Raw genomic sequence first — 23454 nt, 5'->3', positions numbered from 1 at the left:
TACTTTATGAAACTGTAAGAAGAAGAATGCCTCCTCAAAGTTCACTGTTCTCTTTTCACTATGTATACTTCATGAGCTGTTGCCAGTTCAATATACAAGAGTATTTATTTTAAGTGTTTTTTTACTTTCAAAGTATTTTATTTTCAAGAAATAAGAAATACCGTATTTATCGGCGTATAACGTGCACCCCAATTTCAGAGGGAAGTTTCAGGAATTTTTTTTTTTTTTTTAATTTTGTGGTCAGTGTGCCTAAATGCAGCCTGTGTGCCCCATCTCCAGACTAAATGCAGCCTATGTGCCCCAGCTCCAGCCTAAATGCAGCCTATGTGCCCAGCTCCAGCCTAAATGCAGCCTATGTGCCCAGCTCCAGCCTAAATGCAGCCTATGTGCCCAGCTCCAGTCTATGTGCCCCTAAGTTTTATTTGCCTAGATACAGCCTATGTGCCCATTTGCAGCCTCACATTCTCTTGCGGAGTGAGGGAATCACTGAGTCGTCATCTCCTGTTCATCCTGTTCATTCGGCGGCAGTCACATACACAGTCCCGCCTCCGCCATCGGACCAGCTCCTGTGATTGATAGAACACTTGTCCAATGCCAGTGGTGTAAGCGGGACTGTGTGTGTGACGTTAGAGCCGAGTAAACAGGAGAGACGGCTCGTGGATTCCGGCGGCGCTCGGCGGCACTTGGCAGCGCTCGTCCCCCTCCTTCCCCTCCGAGCCCAAGGTACACTATCGGCGTATAGCGCGCACCCGTTATTTTCCCCCTATTTTCAGGGGAAAAAAGTGCGCGGTATACGCCGATAAATACGGTAATATAAAGACAATAAATCACAATACATCTAAGTGTAATCAAGATACCTCCCGGAGAGATATAACAAAAAAGAAAGGATAATCAAAAACCAATAAGCGAATATAAACAGAAGAACAGGTAAAAATAAAAAGGATGGGGAAAAAAAGGGAAAAAATAACATCGAAAAAAAACAAGAATATTGATTAGGGTAGCTTAAGCATTAAATTTAGAGGCTAGACTATGCCTAAGAGGCCCCTGAAATGCTAGCCATATGAGGATGGAGCCCCAGCTGAACTGAAAATCGGTTTTTAAGTGTTTTTTTAATTAACTGGTTGCAATATATACTGTACCTTAATAAGTATACATATAATTTTGAGAAGAGCAACTATTTTTTTTTTTTGCAAAGTTAACTATATCTTACACAGAGTTTTGTTTTGATTCCAAGGCCAGCACACAGTGGTAGTGCATCTATTGTAGATAGCACAATAGCACATAAAGTATGAGGCTGCACTATATGCAAACACAAAGATTACATGGGTGCAGAGAAAAAATTAAATTTGAATTTCACATTTCCTAAATAGAAAAATTCACTGAACATATTTCCTTATGCAGTTAATATTATAATGCTTTCTCAATAACAGGTTGGAAGTACGCACTACATTCTCTAAGCCACAAATTAATAAAGACATTCAGATCTTTCACGAAGATGAAACTGAAGTGCTGCTGAAAAGTCCAAGCATGCAGATGAACAATCAATCACTCCTAAAGATTATTTTCAAAACTTTTGGTCCCTACTACCTGCTGAGTGTCCTGTTAATGGTTCTGTACACTGCATTCCTCTTCATCAGTCCTGAGCTAATGAGGTAATCATGCTTTCTCTTAAAAAAAGGCAATTATATTGACAAGATGTAAATAAAAAGGGGCCTATACTGCGCTAAAAGTGAAAAAGTGAAATAAAAACTCCTATGAGGAAAAAGCTGCGACACAAAAACATGCGATATCCATGCAAGGTAAACAATGTAAAGGTAAAATAGTTGCACTACTCCTAAACAATGTACTCTGTCTATATATAAATACCATGCATTAAGTGAATGGTTAAATTTGAAAGAACATAACCAGCAGTATATGCGATTGCAAAGTATCCACAAAACAAAGTAATATATCAAATAGTGCAAAGTGATGAATAGATAAATGAAACTCTGCATCTGCCGGTGTGTGCACAGCAGCCGCAGCCGCAGCCGCACAGCTTTCTACTAGAGGGAAGTTTCCTCTTTGCATTGCATGGTGAACTGGTGTGGCGTGTAAGAAAGATAGGAGTAGAGAAGGACCCGCATCTTGGACATACCAAGGACCCAGCAGAGGGGTATATCTGTAAGCGCCAATGACCTCGCTACTAATAGTAGGTCCATCACATCTGGTAAGGGTCCTCCCTTTTTTTCTGGTGTGCACTTCAAGGAGTGTTCTACTCCTCATCCCCTCGGTGGTGGTGGAAACACCTTTCAACCTTTATCTTCAAAGCATCATCTTTGCTTCACTTTGGAATTGGACTTTTTAGTTCATCCTATGTGAACTTTTATGCACAGAATTTCATTTATCTATTCATCACTTTGCACTATTTGATATATTACTTGTTTTGTGAATACTTTGCAATCGCATATACTGCTGGTTATGTTCTTTCAAATTTAACCATTCACTTGAAGCATGGTATTTATATCTAGACATACAGGGCCAGATTCACGTAGCTCAGCGGATCTATAGATCCGCTCGATCTACGTGAATTAAGATCCGCTCCCGCAAGTTTAGGAGGCAAGTGGCTAATTCACAAACCACTTACCTCCAAACTTGCGACGGCGGATCCTAAATCCCCCGGCGGAATTCTAATTCCGCGGCTAGGGGAGTGTACTATTTAAATCAGGCGCGTTCCCGCGCCGATTTAAATGCGCATGCGCCGTCCGGGGAATTTCCCGGCGTGCATTGCTCCCACTGACGTCACTAGGACGTCAGTGGTTTCGACGTGAGCGGGACTTGCGACGCGCGTGTTCGTGAATCGGCGTACACAAACGACGTTGGAAAATTCAAATTCGACACGGGAACGCCAGCTATACTTAACATTGGCTGCGCCTGCTAAAAACAGGGGTAAGTATACGACGGGAAAACCGCTAAGGAAAAGACGTAAGAACACTGCGACGGGTCCGCGTACGTTCGTGAATTTGCGTATCTCGCTGATTTACATATTATTTATCGTAAATCAGCGGGAACGCCCCCGGCGCCATTTTTAAATTGAAAAAAACATCCGACAGTGTAACACAGTGTAACACTGTCAGATCTTAGCCCTATCTATGCGTATCTGATTCTATGAATCAGGCGCATAGATAGGACCAGTGTAAGTCAGAGATACGATGGTGTATCTGTAGATACACCGTCGTATCTCTTTGTGAATCTGGCCCACATTGTTTAGAAGTAGCACAACTATTTTACCTTTATATTGACAAGTGAATGAAAAACATATGAAGAATGGTGGTTCATAACTTCATTACCAGACTAAATTTCAATAAATGTTCCTTATTTTAAGTGCTGCCTACCTCTCCCCAGTGTCGATAATAGAGTCATATTCAGACATAAAATCCTGAAGACCTTTTTATTTTATTTTTTGGTTTGCTTTAGATTGATACCAATAAGTGGATACATTGTTTTCTTTGTGCTTTCTTCATTAATGTATTATGGTAAAACACAATAACAAGAGTCCAAACTTTAGTCCAAATGCACGCTAACCAATTATAAGCCCTATGATCCTAACATTGTAGTGGATACAAAATATGCTATAATTTTCACACTGAAGATCAGTGGTTATTGCATTTAGTAGTATTAGCCAAATGTTCAGCTCTGCTCAAAGTCTAGTCTAGTAGCACCAAATAAAAGAAGCATGTCAAATTACAGGTGAAACTCGAAAAATGTGAATATTGTGCAAAAGTTCATTTATGTCACTAATGCAACTTAAAAGGTGAAACTAATAAATGAGATAGACTCATAACATACAAAGCAAGATAGTTCAAGCCGTGATTTGTCATAATTATGATGATTATGGCTTAAAGCTCATGAAAACCCCAAATCCACAATCTCAGGAAATTTGAATAATACATGCAATTAATAAAACAAGGATTGTACATAGAACAATATCGGACCTCTGAAAGGTAGAAGCATGCATATGTACTCAGTACTTGGTTTGGGCCCCTTTTGCAGCAATTACTGCCTCAGTGCGGTGTGGCATGGAATCTATCAGCCTGTGGCACTGCTGTGGTGTTATGGAAGACCAGGATGCTTCAATAGCGGCCTTCAGCTCTTCTGCATTGTTCGGTCTCATGTCTCTCATCTTTCTCTTGGCAATGCCCCATAGATTCTCTATGGGGTTCAGGTCAGGCAAGTTTGCTGGCCAATCAAGCACAGTAATCTCACAGTCATTGAACCAGGTTTTGGTGCTTTTCGCAGTGTTGGCAGGTGCCAAGTCCTGCTGGAAAATGAAATCAGCTTCCCCATAGAGCTGGTCTGCGGAAGGAAGCATGAAGTGCTTCAAAATCTTCTTGTAGATGGCTGCATTGCCCCTGGACTTAATGAAGCACAGTGGACAAGCAGATGACATGGCTCCCCAAATCAACACAGACTGTGGAAACTTCACACTGAGCCGTTCGGTTCGCACCAGAACCTGCGAACAGATCGAAAGTTTGTGTGAACTTTAGAATCCCATTAAAGTCTATGGGACTCGAACATTTAAAATCTAAAGTGCTAATTTTAAAGGCTAATATGCAAGTTATTGTCCTAAAAAGTGTTTGGGGACCTGGGTCATGCCCCAGGGGACAAGTATCAATGCAAAAAAAAAGTTTTAAAAACTGCTGTTTTTTCAGGAGCAGTGATTTTAACCCCCCTGGCGGTATTCCCGAGTGTGGCTCGGGGTAAGATTTCTGTACCAAAAGCGGTAACCCCGAGCCACACTCGGGATCGCCTCGCAGTAGCCACAGGCAGGTTTTACTTACCTTGTCCCTGGATCCTGCGACACTGCCGCGCTGTGTGAGCGAGCAGTGTCTCGCTCAATTCACAGTGTCCCTGTGCCGCCGAGCTCCGTTCCCTGCGACGTTACGACGCACAGGGCGGAGAACGCCGCCAAATTCAAAAAAGTAAATAAACACATTACATACAGTATACTGTAATCTTACAGATTACAGTACTGTATGTAAAAAATACACACCCCCTTTGTCCCTAGTGGTCTGCCTAGTGTTCTGCATGTACTTTTATAAAATAAAAACTGTTCTTTCTGCCTGCAAACTGGAGATTGTCCATAGCAACCAAAAAGTGTCCCTTTATATCAAAAGTGACTTCAGATCAGCTAGAAAACAGTGATAATAAATTAGAATCACTTGCAGAATTGAGCGATATCGATTTGTGGGGAAATTCGTCATAAAAAAAAAAAAAGTAATGACAGCGACAATTCTGCAACTGAGCAAATTTCAGTGATTTTGAGTTGATTACATTATTGAATAATTTTTATTATAATTATATTATTATTTGTTATAATTATTTATTATATTATAATTTATGATTTTGTTTTTCAAACTTTTTCATACCCGAGATGTCTGCTAGACTCTTGTTCGGACAGATTTAAGTGAGTTATTTCTAAGAATTACAGGCCTACAATGTAAAACGCCAAATTTCCTTGCAAAATAATGGTACCGCTTTCAGCACCTAAAATCTGAAATAATCATACCAACAGGGAGGTTAATAATGCTTAAAGTGAAACAATAAAAGTGAAATATTCCTTTAAATTTCGTACCTGGGGGGGGGGGGGTGTTTAGTATGCCTGTGAAGTAGCGCTCTGAAGGAAAAAAAGTCATTTAAAATCACTCGTGGCTATAATGAATTGTCGGCTCCCGGCAATACAGAGAAAAGTCATTCATAAAAAAAAAACGTGGGGGTCCCCCCAAATTCAATTACCAGGCCCTTCAGGTCTGGTATGGATATTAAGGGGAACCCCGCGTCAAACTTAAAAAAAATTACGTGGGGTTCCCCCCAAATATCCATTCCAGACACCAATTCATCATTGTGCTTGTAAGAAGGAGAAGCTCAGTTGTATACATAAAAAAAAACTTAATATATAACCTTATTGTTCAGTGACTGAACAAATGCATATGCCATCTTTATAACCTTGAGGTTGTGTGGAGTAAAAGTATTTTGCTATGTAAAAGATTCAAGGTTTAACATTACAGAGTTTGTAAACAAATGATCTACAATAACTGTAGACTTTCTAAGAAGAGTGGTCTAACTGGTTTGTAAAGTTGTAAAAGATGCTAGGAATGCAGCCGTTAAAAATAAATATATTTCTTGATTGTTGGGAGACACCGGAGCATGTTTAGAGAGGTAGGATTATGCAGCCATCTTGTAAAAGATTGGCACAGAGCCTTCTGCTTCTAGCACGCCTCTGTTGTTTGTTATTGTCCTCAGGCATTGGACTTTTTCCATCTTTTTGGTTTTAGAAGGACTAATTTGTATTCTAGAAAGATTTCTTTGGTAGCTACAGCTTTAAAGTGCTCACTAATGTAGCTTTCTGTATTGGCTAGAACCCTGCATTGCCAGCAAATATGTATCTGGTTCCCTTTAGGAAGCCTTGTGATGTGGCTTTCAGAGTGTTGTATAGGACTGCTGGATAATGCTTACAGTGCAGTGATGGGAGTGAGTTTTGGTGGTGGTGGTAGGGGGTTATTTAAGGACAGGTAAGCTTTTAAATGTAAAAATTCTTTACTTTCAGGATTTTCTATGTTGTGGCGATATAACAGAGATCTAACATTTATTAATAAGCATGTAGGCAGGTGCAGGTTGGCCTCCCTACATACAGTATCTCACAAAAGTGAGTACACCCCTCACATTTTTATAAATATTTAATTATATCTTTTAATGTGAAAACACTGAAGAAATTACACTTTTCTACAATGTAAAGTAGTGAGTGTACAGCTTGTATAACAGTGTACATTTGCCCCCTCAAGATAACTCAACACACAGTCATTAATGTCTAAACCACTGGCAACAAAAGTGTCAATATTTTGTGTGGCCATCATTAGTTTCTAGCACTGCCTTAACCCTCTTGGGCATGGAGTTCACCAGCGCTTCACAGGTTGTCACTGGAGTCCTCTTCTACTTCTCTATGATGACATTACGGATCTGGTGGAGGTTAGAGACCTTGTGCTCCTCCACTTTCCATTTGAGGATGCCCCACAGATGCTCAATAGGGTTTAGGTCTGGAGACATGCTTGGCCAGTCCATCACCTTTACCCTCAGCTTCTTTAGCCAGGCAGTGGTCGTATTAGAGGTGTGTTTGATGTTGTTATCATGTTGGACTACTGCCCTGCGACCCAGTCTGCGAAGGGAGGGGATCAGGCTCTGCTTCAGTATGTCACAGCACATGTTGGCATCCATGGTTCCCTCAATGAACTGTAGCTCCCCAGTGCAGGCAGCACTCATGCAGCCCCAGACCATGACACTCCCACCACCATGCTTGACTATAGGCAAGACACACTTGTCTTTGTACTCCTTACCTGGTTACCGCCACACACGTGTGACACCCTCTGAACCAAATACATATATCTCATCAGACAATAGGACTCGGGTTCCAGTAATCCATGTCCTTAGTCTGCTTGTCTTCAGAAAACTGTTTGCGGGCTTTCTTGTGCATCATCTTTAGAAAAGGCTTCCTTCTGGGACGACAGCCATGCAGACCAATTTGATGCAATGGTCTGAGCACTGACAGACTGGCCCCCCTACCCCTTCAACTTCTGCAGCACTGCTGGCAACACTCATATGTCTATTTCCCAAAGGCAACCTCTAGATATGACCCTGAGCACATGCACTCAATTTCTTTGGTTGACCATGGCAAACCCAGCAGAGTGCTTCCTTACATCAGGTGTCCCCAGTGGAGTCCTTCCTTACATCAGGTGTCCCCAGCAGAGTGCTTCCTTTCATCATATGTCCCCAGTGGAGTGCTTCCTTACATCAGGTGTCCCCAGTGATGTTCTTTTTTACATCAGGTGTCCCCAGCAGAGTGCTTTCTTACATCGGGCGTCCCCAGCGAAGTCCCTTCTGGTGCCAAAAACAGTCCTGATTTCCTGGGACAAAAGCAAAATCCCGGTATTTTAATCGGGATGGCCTTTGATCAGGACGAGGGTCCCAAAATTGGGATTGTCCCGGGAAAATCTGGACTGTTGGCAAGTATGGCTAACATGCATTTGAGGCAGGAGCGTGTATGAGGCTTTATTCTCCTAGTGAATTATAACAAAACTATACTAGTGTAACAGAAATTAATTAAAGTACCAAACTGCAACATAATTAAAGAGGAACTGCAGTCTGCTCACATAATTTGTAATAAAAACTTCCTTGCCATTCTGAAGCTTCCCTCCAACCAGAGGCATACTAAGCAGGGGGGGCAGGCCGCACCGGGTGCCACACACTGGGGGGGGGGGGGGTGTCAGGCCGACGCCCCCCTCCACGAATGAAGAGGGCTACTTAGCGTGCGGCATGATGATGGCGCGGTGACAGGGAGGCCGCGCCAGCGGCAGAATACTGTCTAGGTAAGACACAGCAGGCTGAAGCGTGGCTTTTCAGGGGGGGGGTGTGACTCGTGCAAGCCGTACCCGAGTGATACCCAGGACCCAGCCGCAATTATCCCCTTCTCTGTGGCAGCGCAGCGCCCGCAGCTCTGATAGTATCGGCTGTGACTGTCTGACACTGACAGTCACACAGCCGAGCAGCGTGAAGTTGCGGCCGCCTCCCCCTGTGCTGTGCTGACTGTGTGTGTAGTGTAACACGCGGCGCGCTGATGATCATCTGTCTGACGGAATTACGGGTCTGAAGGCAAGGGGGGTGTGTGCACTATTGTAAGGGGGGGTGTTCTGTATATGAGGGGGGGTGTTCTGTATATGAGGATGTTCTGTATTATGGGGGGGTTCTGTATTGTGGGGGGGGGGGTGTTCTGTATTGTAGGGGGTGGTATCTGTATAGGGGGGGTTCTGTATATGAGGGGGGTTTTGTATTGTGGGGGGGTTCTGTATTGTGGGGGGGGGGTGTTCTGTATTGTAGGGGGTGGTATTTGTATAGGGGGGGTTCTGTATTTGAGGGGGGTTCTGTATTGTAGGGGGGTGGTATCTGTAAAGGGGGTTCTGTATTCAGCGGGGGTTCTGTATTGTGGGGGGGGGGGGGTCTGTTTTTTAGGGGGTGGTACTGTATATGAGGGGGGATTCTGTATTCTGGGGGGTTCTGTATTGTGGGGGGGGGGGTGTTCTGTATTGTAGGGGGTGGTTTCTGTATATGAGGGGGGTTCTGTATTGTGGGGGGGTGTTCTGTATTGTAGGGGGTGGTATCTGTATAGGGGGTGGTTCTGTATATGAGGGGGGTTCTGTATTGTGGGGGGTTCTGTATTGTAGGGGGGGGTCTGAACTGTAGGGGTGGGTCTGTATTGTAGGGGGGTTCTGTAGGGGGGTCTGCATTGTAGGGGGTTCTGTAGGGGGGTCTGCACTGTCCAGAGGTGCAGTCTAATGTAAAGGGGTGCAGTGTAATGTAAAGGGGTCCAGAGATGCAGGGTGCTGTGTAATGTAAAGGGGCCAGAGGTGCAGGGTGCTGTGTAATGTAAGGGGTCCAGAGGTGCAGGGTGCTGTGTCATGTAAGGGGTCCAAAGGTGCAGGATGCTGTGTAATGTAAAGGGGTCCAGAGGTGCTGTGTAATGTAAAGGGGTCCAGAGATGCAGGGTGCTGTGTAATGTAAAGGGGTCCAGCGGTGCAGTGTAATGTAAAGGGGTTCAGAGGTGCAGGGTGGTGTGTAATGTAAGAGGTCCAGAGGTGCAGGGTGCTGTGTAATGTAAGGGGTCCAGAGATGCAGGGATCTGTGTAATTTAAAGGGGTCCAGAGATGCAGGGTGCTGTGCAATGTAAAGGGGTCCAGAAGTGCAGTGTAATGTATAGGGGTCTAGTGATGCAGGGTGATGTGTAATGTAAGGGGTCCAGAGATGCAGGGTGCTGTGTAATGTAAAGGGGTGCAGGGTGCTGTGTAATGTAAAGGGGTCCAGAGGTGCAGGGTGCTGTGTAATGTAAGGGGTCCAGAGATGCAGGGTGCTGTGTAATTTAAAGGGGTCCAGAGATGCAGGGTGCAGTGTATTGTAAAGGGGTCCAGAGGTGCAGGGTGCTGTGCAATGTAAAGGGGTCCAGAGGTGCAGGGTGCTGTTTAATGTAAAGAGGTGCAGCGGTGCAGTGTAATGTAAAGGGGTTCAGAGGTGCAGGGTGGTGTGTAATGTAAGAGGTCCAGAGGTCCAGAGGTGCTGTGTAATGTAAAGGGGTCCAGAGATGCAAGGTGTTGTGTAATGTAAAGGGGTCCAGCGGTGCAGTGTAATGTAAAGGGGTTCAGAGGTGCAGGGTGGTGTGTAATGTAAGAGGTCCAGAGGTGCAGGGTGCTGTGTAATGTAAGGGGTCCAGAGATGCAGGGATCTGTGTAATTTAAAGGGGTCCAGAGATGCAGGGTGCTGTGCAATGTAAAGGGGTCCAGAAGTACAGTGTAATGTAAAGGGGTCCAGTGATGCAGGGTGATGTGTAATGTAAGGGGTCCAGAGATGCAGGGTGCTGTGTAATGTAAAGGGGTGCAGGGTGCTGTGTAATGTAAAGGGGTCCAGAGGTGCAGGGTGCTGTGTAATGTAAGGGGTCCAGAGATGCAGGGATCTGTGTAATTTAAAGGGGTCCAGAGATGCAGGGTGCTGTGTAATGTAAAGGGGTCCAGAAGTGCAGTGTAATGTAAAGGGGTCCAGTGATGCAGGGTGATGTGTAATGTAAGAGGTCCAGAGGTGCAGGGTGCTGTGTAATGTAAGGGGTCCAGAGATGCAGGGATCTGTGTAATTTAAAGGGGTCCAGAGATGCAGGGTGCTGTGCAATGTAAAGGGGTCCAGAAGTGCAGTGTAATGTAAAGGGGTCCAGTGATGCAGGGTGATGTGTAATGTAAGGGGTCCAGAGATGCAGGGTGCTGTGTAATGTAAAGGGGTGCAGGGTGCTGTGTAATGTAAAGGGGTCCAGAGGTGCAGGGTGCTGTGTAATGTAAGGGGTCCAGAGATGCAGGGTGCTGTGTAATTTAAAGGGGTCCAGAGATGCAGGGTGCTGTGTATTGTAAAGGGGTCCAGAGGTGCAGGGTGCTGTGCAATGTAAAGGGGTCCAGAGGTGCAGGGTGCTGTTTAATGTAAAGAGGTGCAGGGTACTGTGTAATGTAAGGGGTCCAGAGATGCAGGGTGCTGTGTAATGTAAAGGGGTCCAGAGATGCAGGGTGCTGTGTAATGTAAAGGGGTCCAGAAGTGCAGTGTAATGTAAAGGGGTCCAGAGGTGCAGGGTGCTGTGAAATGTAATGGGGTCCCGTGGTGCAGTTGTGGAGAGGGGGTACACAGTAGTGACAAAGAGATAATGAAGGATGCAGGGGGCACAGTGGGGTGTTTTTACATTTTACCGTGGGGGGGGGCCAGATATTGGATCTGCCCCGGGTGCCAAATGTTCTAGGTATGCCCCTGCCTCCAACCACTTTGCTTATTATTAGAGGTGCACCGAAATGGAAATTTCAGAACCGAAACGAAACCAAAATAAAACAAAATGTCAGACCGAAACCGAAAATGATCCATACCAAAAATGACAGTATATATTTTAAATAAAATGTATTTTTATATTTTAAATACATCGTATACATTTTTATATAACACATTGCTAATAGTATTAGCTAAATTTCCATGCGGTGCACCTCTAGCAGATATGATGCAGGAGATAGTCAGAGACTGCAGACATAGTACAGTAGATGGCCAGAGACTGCAGACATGGTACAGAAGATGGTCAGAGACTGCAGACTTAGTACAGGAGATGGTCAGAGACTACAGACGTGGTACAGGATATGGTCAGAGACTGCAGACGTGGTAGAGGAGACAGTCAGAGACTGCAGACGTGGTACAGGAGATGGTCAGAGACTGCAGACGTGGTACAGGAGATGAATGCAGCCTCACCAGTGTCCATGAAATGCAGCCTCACCAGTGTCCATCAAATGCAGCTTCACCAGTGTCCATCAAATGCAGCTTCACCAGTGCCTGTCAGATGCAGCCTACCAGTCAGATGTAGCAGCCTGCCTGTGCCCTTCATGCAGCCTCACCAGTGTCTGTGCCCATTAGATGCAGCAGCCTTGCCGGTGCCTGTCATGCAGCCTCACCAGTGCCTGTGCCCATATGTAGCAGCCCGCCAGTGCCCATGTCATGCAGATACAGCAGCCTGCAAGTGGCCATGACATGCAGCATTCCGCCAATGCCCATGACATGCAGCATCCTGCCAGTGCCCATGAGATGCAGCCCGTCAGTGTCTATCATGTTCAGCCTGCCAGTGCCCATCATGTGCAGCCTGCCAGTGAACATGACATGCAGCCTGCCAGTGCCCATGACATGCAGCCTGCCAGTGCCCATGACATGCAGCCTGCCAGTGCCCATGACATGCAGCCTGCCAGTGCCCATGACATGCAGCCTGCCAGTGCCCATGACATGCAGCCTGCCAGTGCCCATGACCTGTAGCCTGCCAGTGCCCATCATGTGCAGCCTGCCAGTGCCCATCATGTGCAGCCTGCCAGTGCCCATCATGTGCAGCTTGCTAGTGCCCATGAGGTACAGCCTATCAGTGCCCATGAGGTACAGCCTACCAGTGCCTGGTAAAGCATGTCACACCGTGTGTCAAAGCTGGATCTGAATCGCCGTGCAGCAGCTGTAACGATGTCTCTGATCCAGCATCGCCGGCCGCCTCTCTACGCCGGACACACCCCGGCAAATGATGCGGCTGAAGCTGTGACATTTCTTTTATTGGTGAGGCGGGGCCACCCGTCATGTGACTCCGTCCCCCTCTGACGCACCCTCTGCTACGTCACTGGGGAAGCCTGGCTTCCCCCTTGCGTCAGAGGGGGCGGGGTCACGTGACGGGTGGCCCCGCCTCACCAATAAAAGAAATGTCACAGCTTCAGCCGCATCATTTGCCGGGCTGTCTCCGGCGGAGAGAAGCGGCTGGCGATGCTGGATCAAAAACATTGTTACAGCTGCTGCACGGCGATTCAGATCCAGCTTTGACACACAGTGTGACATGCATTACCAGGCACTAGGGAGGCTGTGTAATGTATGTACACAAGAGTGAGAAGGAGGAGGAGAGAGGGGAGACTCTGAGGGGCGCGCCGGGATAATACACATGCGCAACGCAGCAGGATGACCCTGAGCCTTTTTCGACAAAGTGCGGAAAACACAATTTTCAGCCAAAATTTCGGTGCATCCCTACTTATTATTTTATATATACTGTGATTCTGTACTTGACAAATATGCTACAGAAATCTTCCTCCACGATCTTTGGCTGCATCCATTTTAACTGTGGGCAGCTGAAGCTGCTGCCTGTTTACTTCCTGGATTTATACAGAGGCACACCTCCAGTCCTGCAGCTCTCATATGGCCCTCTTATGACTCGCCCCCCTCCCTTCCTGGCAAACTCTCTCGAGAGTTGTGCATGATGTCATGAACCTAGGCTAATGACCAGACAAGAGAGAGGAAGTGGGCTGTATAAGGTATTTACTGGCAGAAAAAAAAATGTTTTACTATCCAAAGTTAAAACAAGGGCAGAAGATTTAATAGGTGGAAAGATGAAAAAATTACTGAAGGTCCAATTTAAAGTGTATGTTTTATCTTTTTCATAAACACATCTTCCCCCTCAACACACACAAGCTCCTCCGCCAGTAACTGGAATCTCACTCAGCACCTCTTCAGCCTCTCTTTCTCAAGACCGGCAATGGCTCTTTTTGGCACACATTTAGGGCCAGATTCACGTAGGAGCGCGTATCTTTGTTCCGGCGTAGCGTATCCTATTTATGCTACGCCTCCGCAACTTAGACGGGCAAGTGCAGTATTCACAAAGCACTTGCTCTGTAAGTTGCGGCGGCGTAGCGTAAATTGGACGGCGTAAGCTCGCCTAATTCAAATGTGGAAGAGGTGGGCGTGTTGTATGTAAATCATTCTTGACCCCACGTAAATGACGCGCTTAAAGAACGACGCATGCACGCGCATGCTCAGTATCACGTCAAATTTTTTCCCTAAGTTACGCCGGCTCAATGCCTGTGACGTGAACGTAACCTACGCACAGCCCCATTCACGTACAACTTACGTAAACGACGTAATAAGATACGCTTGTGCCGATGTCCACTTTGCATTGGCTGCGCCTCATATAGCAGGGGTAACTTTACGCCAGACGTAAGCCTAACGTAAACGGCGTAGCGGGTGCAAGTACGTTCGTGAATCCGCGTATCTACCTAATTTACATATTCAACGCGGAAATCAACGGAAGCGCCACCTAGCGGCCAGCGTAAATATGCACCCCAAGATACGACGGCGTAGGAGACTTACGCCGCTCGTATCTTGCCCAAATCTATGCGTAACTGATTCTATGAATCAGGCGCATAGATACAACGGCTAGGATTCGGACTTACGACGGCGTACGTGGAGATAAGCCGACGTAAGTCCATCGTCAATCTGGCCCTTAATCTTCAATGATAAAACCTCAGCTGGATACAGACTGGTAAGCTTTACTCAGCCTAAAGCCAAGGAAACACCTTGGACAGTGATACAGTGTATGATAGGATAGTTAATCACTGATTGATATATGCGATTCTACTCTGCTTTCTGGTTACTTATTGCTGAGGTATTAATGGAAAACCTGGGATCAAGTGAGTTTGCAACATGTTCTGGGGTGCTGGAACTAAGATCGGCCAAAGTAGGAGGGGTTTAACCTACAAAAAAATGTGCCTTTGCCTGTCTAGAGAAAGAGAGGCTGAAAAACGAGTGAAATTCCAATTACATGCGGAGGTGCTCATGTGTGTCATGTCAAGACTTTGTGTTAATGAAAATTAAAACATGGACTATGGAGACTTTTGTACTAAGTTAAAGCAAGACTCCAGGATCGGCAACAAAAATCACCATTAGTACACCCCCTACACAAAACACTAAACAGTTATTACATTTGTGAAATTCCTTACTATTGAAGAGAGGAGTCTAATTGCATTTTCAGAAAGTCATCTCTGTAATTTAAAAAAATCCAGCATCTATTCTGCCAAAGAGGGGGTGTTACAGAAATTATTCTCTTTCTCTCGCTCTCCTTTGTGAATGTGGGAGGGTACACTAGGTTTGTACATGTTGAATGTGAACAAGCCCACTTCAACATAATTCACACCCCCAGCATAATCCCCACCCCTCACCCACCAGTATCCCCCAGCACAATCCACGCCCCCCTCTGCGGTGTTCCCCAGCACAATCCCCACCCACCCTCTTGCAGTATCCCCAGCATAATCCCTATCTCCTCTGTATGTTATCCAGCAAAATTACCATCCAACACAACCCCCCCCCCTCCTGCAGTGTTCCCCTGATCAATCTTATCCCCCTTGCAGTGTTCCCCTGCACAATCCACATTCCCACACTTCGCGGGTCCCCCAGCACAGTCACTTACCGTTCAGTTTAGTCAGCTTACCTCAAACACTTGTGGGCAGCTTGCCCGATTTCCTTCCTCTGCGGCTCAAGATGACATCATCGCCCTGCCCCCAGAGTTACGAGAACCTGCAGATCCCAACCAGCAATAGTCAAGGGGAAACAGGCAACAGCACAGCTGGAGACAGACAGCAGGACCCAGGCAAGTAACTGCACAATGACAGGGACACACAAGCAGCGAGACCCAGGTATGCAAACAGGCAGCAGGACATAGGCAGAGAAACAGGCAGCTGAACACTGTTGGGCAACTGGACAGCAGAAAACAGTCATCAACAGGCCTCTGTATGTGGCTAATCTGTGTAAAAGTCTCACACATGTGCTATCGCCATACTCAGGAGGAGTAGCAGAATATATTTTGGGGGTGTCATTTTTGCTATGTACATGCTATGTGTTAGAAATATTGTATAAATGGACAACTTTGTGTAAAAAAAAAAATAAAGGGGTTTTAATTTTCTTTCCACATTTTCCAAAAACATGTGGGAAACAATGACATGTTCAAAAGACTCATTATACCTCATATAATATACATTGGGGTGTTTGCTTTCCAAAATGGGGTTATTTAGTGGGAGTTTCCATTGTCCTGGTGCTCCGGGACCTTCAAAAGAGAAATAACCTGTTAATATGAAAATTTTGGGGGAAAAATTTAAAAAAAATCTTAATTTTGCAAAGAATTCTGGGAAAAATTACAACTTCAAAAAAACTCACCATGCCTCTTACTAAATACCTTGGAATATTTACTTTCTAAAAAGGGGTTATTTGGAGGGTATTTGTACTTTCTTGGTTTGTTAGTGTCTCAAGAAAGTAGACAAGACAGTCAGTACATCAGGTGTGATCAATTTTCAGTGATTGGTACCATATCTTTCACAAAGACCAAATAATATACACTGATTTGGGTTATTTTTACCAAAGATATGTAGCAGTATAAATTTTGTCCAAAAATGTATGAAGATGAATTACTTATTTTGCAAAATTTTATAACAAATGAAGAAAAATGCATTTTTTTTTTTTACAGAATTTAGATTTTTTTTTTCATTTATAGCGCAAAAAAACAAAAACAAACCCAGAGGTGATTAAATACCACCAAAAGAAAGATATATTTGTGTTAAAAAAAAGGACAAAAAATTCATATGGGTACAGTATTGCATGAGTAATTGTCATTCAAAATGTGAGAGCACTGAAATCTAAAAAATTGGTCTGGTTAGCAAGGGGGTTTAAGTGCCCAGTGGGTAAGTGGTTAAAGAAGATTTGATACTTGCAACAGTATGTTGCAGTTTTGGATTTTTATTTATTGATGTTACTCTGGGCCATATTCTCAGTGAAGTTACGATGGAGTAAGTCAGATACTCCATCGTAACTCCCTTTTTTGGCCAGTGTATCTATGCTCCTGATTCTCAGAATCATTTTTGCATAGATACACTTAAGATCCGCCATCTGTAAGTCACTTACACTGGCGGATCTTAAATGCAATGACGCCGGCCTCCGCTAGATGGCATTTACGTGAAGGAGTCATTTGCGTATGCAAATGATCCTTCTACGCCGATTCCCGAACGAGTTTGCGTCGCGTAACCGTCGCTAACGTCGTTTGCGTAAGCGGAAACTTACTCCTGCTATATGAGGGGTAAGTTTCCGCAAGTCTCGCGTAGGCCATGTTACGGATGGCGTCGGGTCCCACGTCGTGTTTTTTCGTCGGGTACGTCGTTTACGTAAGTCGTTCTTGAATACTACTTTACGTCAATGACGCACACGTCGGCGTCATTGACGTTTTCCGCCGAGAACTGGAGCATGCGCACTGGGCTTTTTGCAGCCCGGCGCATGCCCAGTTCTTTCGCATCGGGGGCGCGCTTCATTTGAATAGAAGACGCCCCCTTGGAGATCCGCCAGGCTACGCCGGGACACTTACACTCCGCTGTCCCAACTTATGGAGCAAGTGTTTGGGGAATACAACACCTGCTCCAGTAAGTTGGGACAGCGGAGTGTAAGTGCCCTAAGCGCAGCAGGCGGATATTTAGAGAGAATATGGCCCACTGTTCTCTTGGGAGTAAAAAACGCTCATATAGAGCATTTTTTGTAAAAAGTCTAGATGAGTTTAGGAGAGTTTTTTTATGTTTTTTCTGCCAGTAAACTCCAAATAGAAACATGATCAAGAAGGTTTTTTTTCTGCCTCTAAATCAGAGTTTGACATATTTGCTTGAAAATCTAGGAGCCAGCTAAAAAAGTTAGGAGCCAGAAACACACTCCGTCCCGCCGAGCTCGCGCACAGAAGTGAACGCATATGAAAGCGCTGTTTAAACCACACATGTGAGGTATTTCCGCGAATGGTAGAGCGAGAGAAATAATTATAGCCCTAGAACTCCTCTGTAACTCAAAACATGCAACCTGTAGAATCTTTAAACGTCGCCTATGGAGATTTTAAAGGGTAAAAATTTGTCGCCATTCCACGAGCGGACGCAATTTTAAAGCGTGACATGTTGGGTATCAATTTACTCAGCGTAACATTATCTTTCACAATATAAAAAAAAATGGGCAAACTTTACTGTTGTCTTATGTTTTAATTTAAAAAAAGTGTATTTTTTACCAAAAAAGTGCACTTGTAAGACAGGTGAGCAAATACAGTGTGACAGAAAGTATTGCAACAGCCACCATTTTATTCTCTAGGGTGTTAGAATAAAATATATATATAATGTTTGGGGGTTCTAATTAGAGGGAAGGAGATGGCATGAAAAACACAGGGAAAGCTCCATTAGCATTGCTGGTTGTCTTGTCATGCCAACGGCCGCCACAAGATGGCGCCAGAAGGAAGCATAGTCCTGCAGAAGGCCGCAAAGCCACGGCCTCAATTACCGGCCGGCACGACCCGACACGATCGCGCGGTGGGGGGGTGTTGGCGCACGGAGACACAGGATGGGGTATCCTGTGTCTCTGTGCGCCCCCACCTCCCCTGCTGCACGATCGTATCGCGCCGCCCAGTAATTGAGGCCGCGGCCTTCTGCAGGCCTATGCTTCCTTCCCCAGGCTCCAGGTCACTAATTCTAGTCACAATTGCGACCTGGCACCCGGACTTCGTGGAACCCTGCTCTAAATGGTAAACTCAAAATATGCCTCTGAACGTCCTAATGTGCATGGACATTTCTTAAGCCAGTGTGCCTGGAGCCTAAGGCTGGCCATACATTATACAATTTTCTTCTACAGATTTCCTTTAGATTGGCCAGCTTAAGGCTCCATGCACACTGGCGTAAAGAAACGTTGCTTCTACAGGAGTTTTGTATTCTGCCTGTAGAAGCAACTCAATGTTATCCTATGTGTCCATGTACATTAGGACGTTTACAGGCATATTATGAGATCAACGTTTAGAGGCAGGAAAAAATACCTTCTCATTCGCGTTTCTGATTGAAGCTCACTGGCAGAAAAAAAATTAAAACTCTCCTAAACTCGTCTAAACGTTTGTACAAAAAATGCTCTATATGGATGTTTTTTACTCCAAAGAGAACAGACGTGTTTTTTTTTAAGCCCAGTGTGCATGGAGCCTAATAAAAGAGAAGTTTGGGAATAAAAAATAAACACACATACTCAGCTAGAAGGATGTAGCATTGGTCTGATGCTGCATCTTTCCCCTGCTGTCTCTAAGGCCCCGTACACACGAGAGGATCTATCCACTGGAATTTATCCGCGGACCGGTTTCAGCTAATAGATCCCCTGGTGTGTACGATCCAGCGGATATTTTTCCGCGAATATTTTTCCCGGCGATGGATTTCCAGCGGATCAAAATTTCTTAACATGCTAAGAAATCGATCCGCTGGAATGCAGTCCAGCGGATTGATCCGATGGTCTGTACAGACTCACCGGATCAATCCGTCCGAATCCATCCCTCGCATGCGTCGTAATGATTCGACGCATGCGTGGAAGTCCTTATATTACAGCGTCGCGCACGTCGTCGCGTCATCATCGCGGCGACGGCGCGACACGTCACCGCGGAGGGAATTCCGCGGGGATTTTGATCTCATGGTTAGTACAACCATGAGATCAAAATCCGCCAGACCTCAGGACCGTTTCCGCGGATCGATCCTCTCGTGTGTACTAGGCCTAAGATTGAGAACCGAGGGATCAAAGATTGCTGATCGCTCTGTTCTCTGTCTTCAGTGTGCAGAGAGCTGGTGACTGACTCACTGGAGCACTGGTCCGTGGACAGGGCAGGAGTGGCTGGCTCAGGCTCTCAGAAGTGTGCTGCGAGGCTGAGACAGCTGCTGCTCAGGAATCAGGGTGGATCCTGACTTTAAAGTCAGGATCGATCCAGAGTCTGGACCAGCTTGGTTACTTCAGCCAACAGCAGGCTTTAGCCTGCTGTTGGCTGAAAACAGGTCACAGGAGTGCAAAACGAAGTGCATAGAAGAAGCGGGCCAAAAGAGCTTTGGCCATACTTCTCCTTTAAGCATTTCCACAGAACAGTAATTTGTAGGAGTCCGTAATGAAGGTTGCACTTTGGTTTAGCTCCCTAAGGCAGCAATGGAATGTATAGCTAGAAAGAAATTGGATATGTTTTACCTAATAATATAGTGTCACCTGTAAAACCTTTGGTTAATTTGTCATTACTCTTGCCTAGGTTGCTTCTGGAGCGGTTGAAGAATCCCTTGTCCCCAAACTGGCAAAGCTTTTTGATTGCTGTCCTCCTTCTCATTTGTCCTTGTGGTCAGTCCCTATGCCTTCACCAGCATGACTACATTTGCTATGTCACTGGGATGAGACTCCGAGCAGCAATAGTTGGTAGTGTTTATAATAAGGTATGCTCTACTTTTACTTTCACCTTGAATGTTATGTCTTTATTCACATTTTGAAGGAAATGAATATACGATCGGCAATTTAAGATTTCAAGTCTTTTGGGAAATTGAACAGAAACTGGTAAAAGACAGGCATCTTTTCAAGTGATTGGACACTGGCAAACATGCTGTGAGGGCCCACATATAACCCCTGCCACTCCCAGCAATCCTCAGTTCTTTGCTTGTGTCTTTAGGTTTTGGATGTACTCTCTACATAGTGTACTTTGAGTGTTACTGAAACTTACCAAAATAATTTTTTTATTTTTATTTAATTCTCTTTATTAAGTTTTTTCATCATGTATAAAAACAGGTTACATTCAAAATTTTCCTTTTACAAAACATTTCTCGTTCCCCGCATGTCATAACCTTGTGTATTTCCCCCATTGATTTATTTATCCTACCACCCCCCTCCCTCCTCCCACCCTTATTCTCCAGTTTAATAAACATCCTTTTACACAGGGTATCCTATTCTAAGCAGCCACGGTTTCCAGATTTGATCAAATTCCTTGATATTTCTTCTCTTAACATAAACTGCTTTCTCTTTCCATACTGTTGCTGTCACTCACTTATTGTTGGGGGGTTTACTGCTTGCCATCTTTGAGCAATTAGTTTTCTTGCCTGAAAGAGGCACCTTACCACTGCTTTTATAGTGCTCACCACCCCACCCCTTTCCTCCCATAATCCCAATATACATGTTCTAGGGTCCATCTGCAACTTAAGCTACGTTTCCACTGAGCGGATCGGTTCGGGTCGTTTAGAATGGAACGGGTTTGAATGGTCCGGTCTATTCTGGTGAGCGTTTCCACTGCAAATCGGACCGCCAGGGCCATACAGGTTTTAGAAAAAATGCCTCTCATGATGTCACACTAGTGCGACGAGAAACGTGATGCAGCGTCACTCAGCGTCAGCCAAACAACAACAACAACAATGGAGGTCATTCAGCAGCTCGTCTTTTCTCTGCTAGCCTTTTGGTTCTTTATAGGCAAAATTCATACCGCACTGTATGAGAGAAGGTTGCGAGCGGCAATGAGAAACACAGCCGAAAAGAGAAGAAAACTTTTAGCTTGGATGTGTAGCCGGGAGGAGAAGTATACATTTGTGCTGCTAAGACAAAGACGGCAGCGCTATAGGGTAAGCACAACTGACTGACTTACCTGAAACACACACACACACATACACTGACACACTGAAACACACACTGACCTACACACACACTGACACACACTGACCTATACACACACACACTGACACACACTGACCTATACACACACACACTGACACACACTGACCTATACACACACTGACACACAGACACACACACTGACCTATACACACACTGACACACACACACACACACTGACCTATACACACACTGACACACACACACACACACACTGACCTATACACACACTGACACACACACACTGACACACACTGACCTATACACACACACACACTGACACACACACACACACTGACCTATACACACACTGACACACACACACACACACACTGACCTATACACACACTGACACACACACACTGACACACACTGACCTATACACACACACTGACACACACTGACCTATACACACACACACTGACACACACTGACCTATACACACACTGACACACACACACACACACACTGACCTATACACACACTGACACACACACACTGACACACACTGACCTATACACACACACACTGACACACACTGACCTATACACACACTGACACACAGACACACACACTGACCTATACACACACTGACACACACACACACACACTGACCTATACACACACTGACACACACACACTGACACACACTGACCTATACACACACTGACACACACACACTGACACACACTGACCTATACACACACACACTGACACACACTGACCTATACACACACTGACACACACACACACACACTGACCTATACACACACTGACACACACACACTGACACACACTGACCTATACACACACACACTGACACACACTGACCTATACACACACTGACACACAGACACACACACTGACCTATACACACACTGACACACACACACACACTGACCTATACACACACTGACACACACACACTGACACACACTGACCTATACACACACACACTGACACACACTGACCTATACACACACTGACACACAGACACACACACTGACCTATACACACACTGACACACACACACACACTGACCTATACACACACTGACACACACACACACACTGACCTATACACACACTGACACACACACACTGACACACACTGACCTATACACACACACACACTGAGACACACACACACACACACACACACTGACCTATACACACTGACACACTGCATTTTTTACAGATGCTTCTCCTTTTGGCAAAGCAGCGCCGCCGACCAGTGATTTGGGCATTCCCTCGTGCCAATGAGTGGTGGAATGTGACCGTCCCAGGATTCACCCACAGACAGTGGGTGCAGAATTTAAGGATGTCAGAGGAAACCTTCTCATTCCTTTGTGCCAAGCTACGTCCAGTGATGGAAAAGAAAAGCACCAACTTCAGAGCCTGTTTGCCTGTAAGGAAAAGAATTGCCATTGCACTGTGGAAGCTGGCTACCAACAGTGAATATAGGAGTATAGGTCATCTTTTTGGTGTCAGCAAATCATCAGTGTGCCGGTGTGTGCAGGACTTCTGTAAGGCTGTGTGCACATTGCTAGCTCCTGAAATTGTTCATTTTCCTAACAGGGAAAAGCTCAAAGACATGGCTGAGTACTTTGAGAACAGGTGGGGCCTTCCACAGTGTGTTGGTGCTATTGATGGCTCACACATACCAATAATAGCACCACAAGAATACCACACTGACTACTTCAACCGAAAAGGCTGGCATTCCATCGTCCTCCAGGGAGTAGTGGATGGCAAGGGACTATTCTGGAATGTGAATGTAGGAAAGCCTGGGAGTTTGCATGATGCTCGGGTTCTCAGATTGTCAACATTTTGGGATTGGGTTGGCCAGGGAGGCCTGTATCCTGTTAGCACTAAGAACATTTGTGGGGTGAATGTTGGCTATTATGTGCTTGGGGACTCTGCCTATCCTTTACAAAATTGGCTCCTGAAACCATTTTCTGACAATGGGCGCCTAACAACAGAGCAGCAAATCTACAACAAGAAAACATCCAGGGCACGTGTTGTAGTGGAAAATGCGTTTGGAAGACTAAAGGGTAGATGGAGGTGTCTTATGAAGAGGAATGAC

The 23454-nt window shown here is 45.3% G+C and overlaps 1 protein-coding gene across 2 annotated transcripts in view; it reads left to right on the top strand.

Annotated features, from left to right (window-relative positions):
- The window catches only part of LOC120943546 (multidrug resistance-associated protein 1-like), a 264397-nt gene that overhangs the window by 65187 nt on the left and 175756 nt on the right, over positions 1 to 23454 (top strand). For both annotated transcript variants that reach the window (XM_040356912.1, XM_040356911.1), the window contains exons 9-10: positions 1431 to 1652; positions 19979 to 20156. In XM_040356912.1, coding sequence (XP_040212846.1) covers positions 1431 to 1652; positions 19979 to 20156 — 400 coding nt within the window. The remainder of the gene's footprint in view (positions 1 to 1430; positions 1653 to 19978; positions 20157 to 23454) is intronic.

The sequence above is a fragment of the Rana temporaria genome, chromosome 6 (genome assembly GCF_905171775.1).
Source record: "Rana temporaria chromosome 6, aRanTem1.1, whole genome shotgun sequence".
In the NCBI taxonomy this organism is placed as follows: Eukaryota; Metazoa; Chordata; class Amphibia; order Anura; family Ranidae; genus Rana; species Rana temporaria.
Note: the sequence above shows the minus strand (reverse complement) of the source record. Positions and strands in the feature narration are given on the sequence as shown.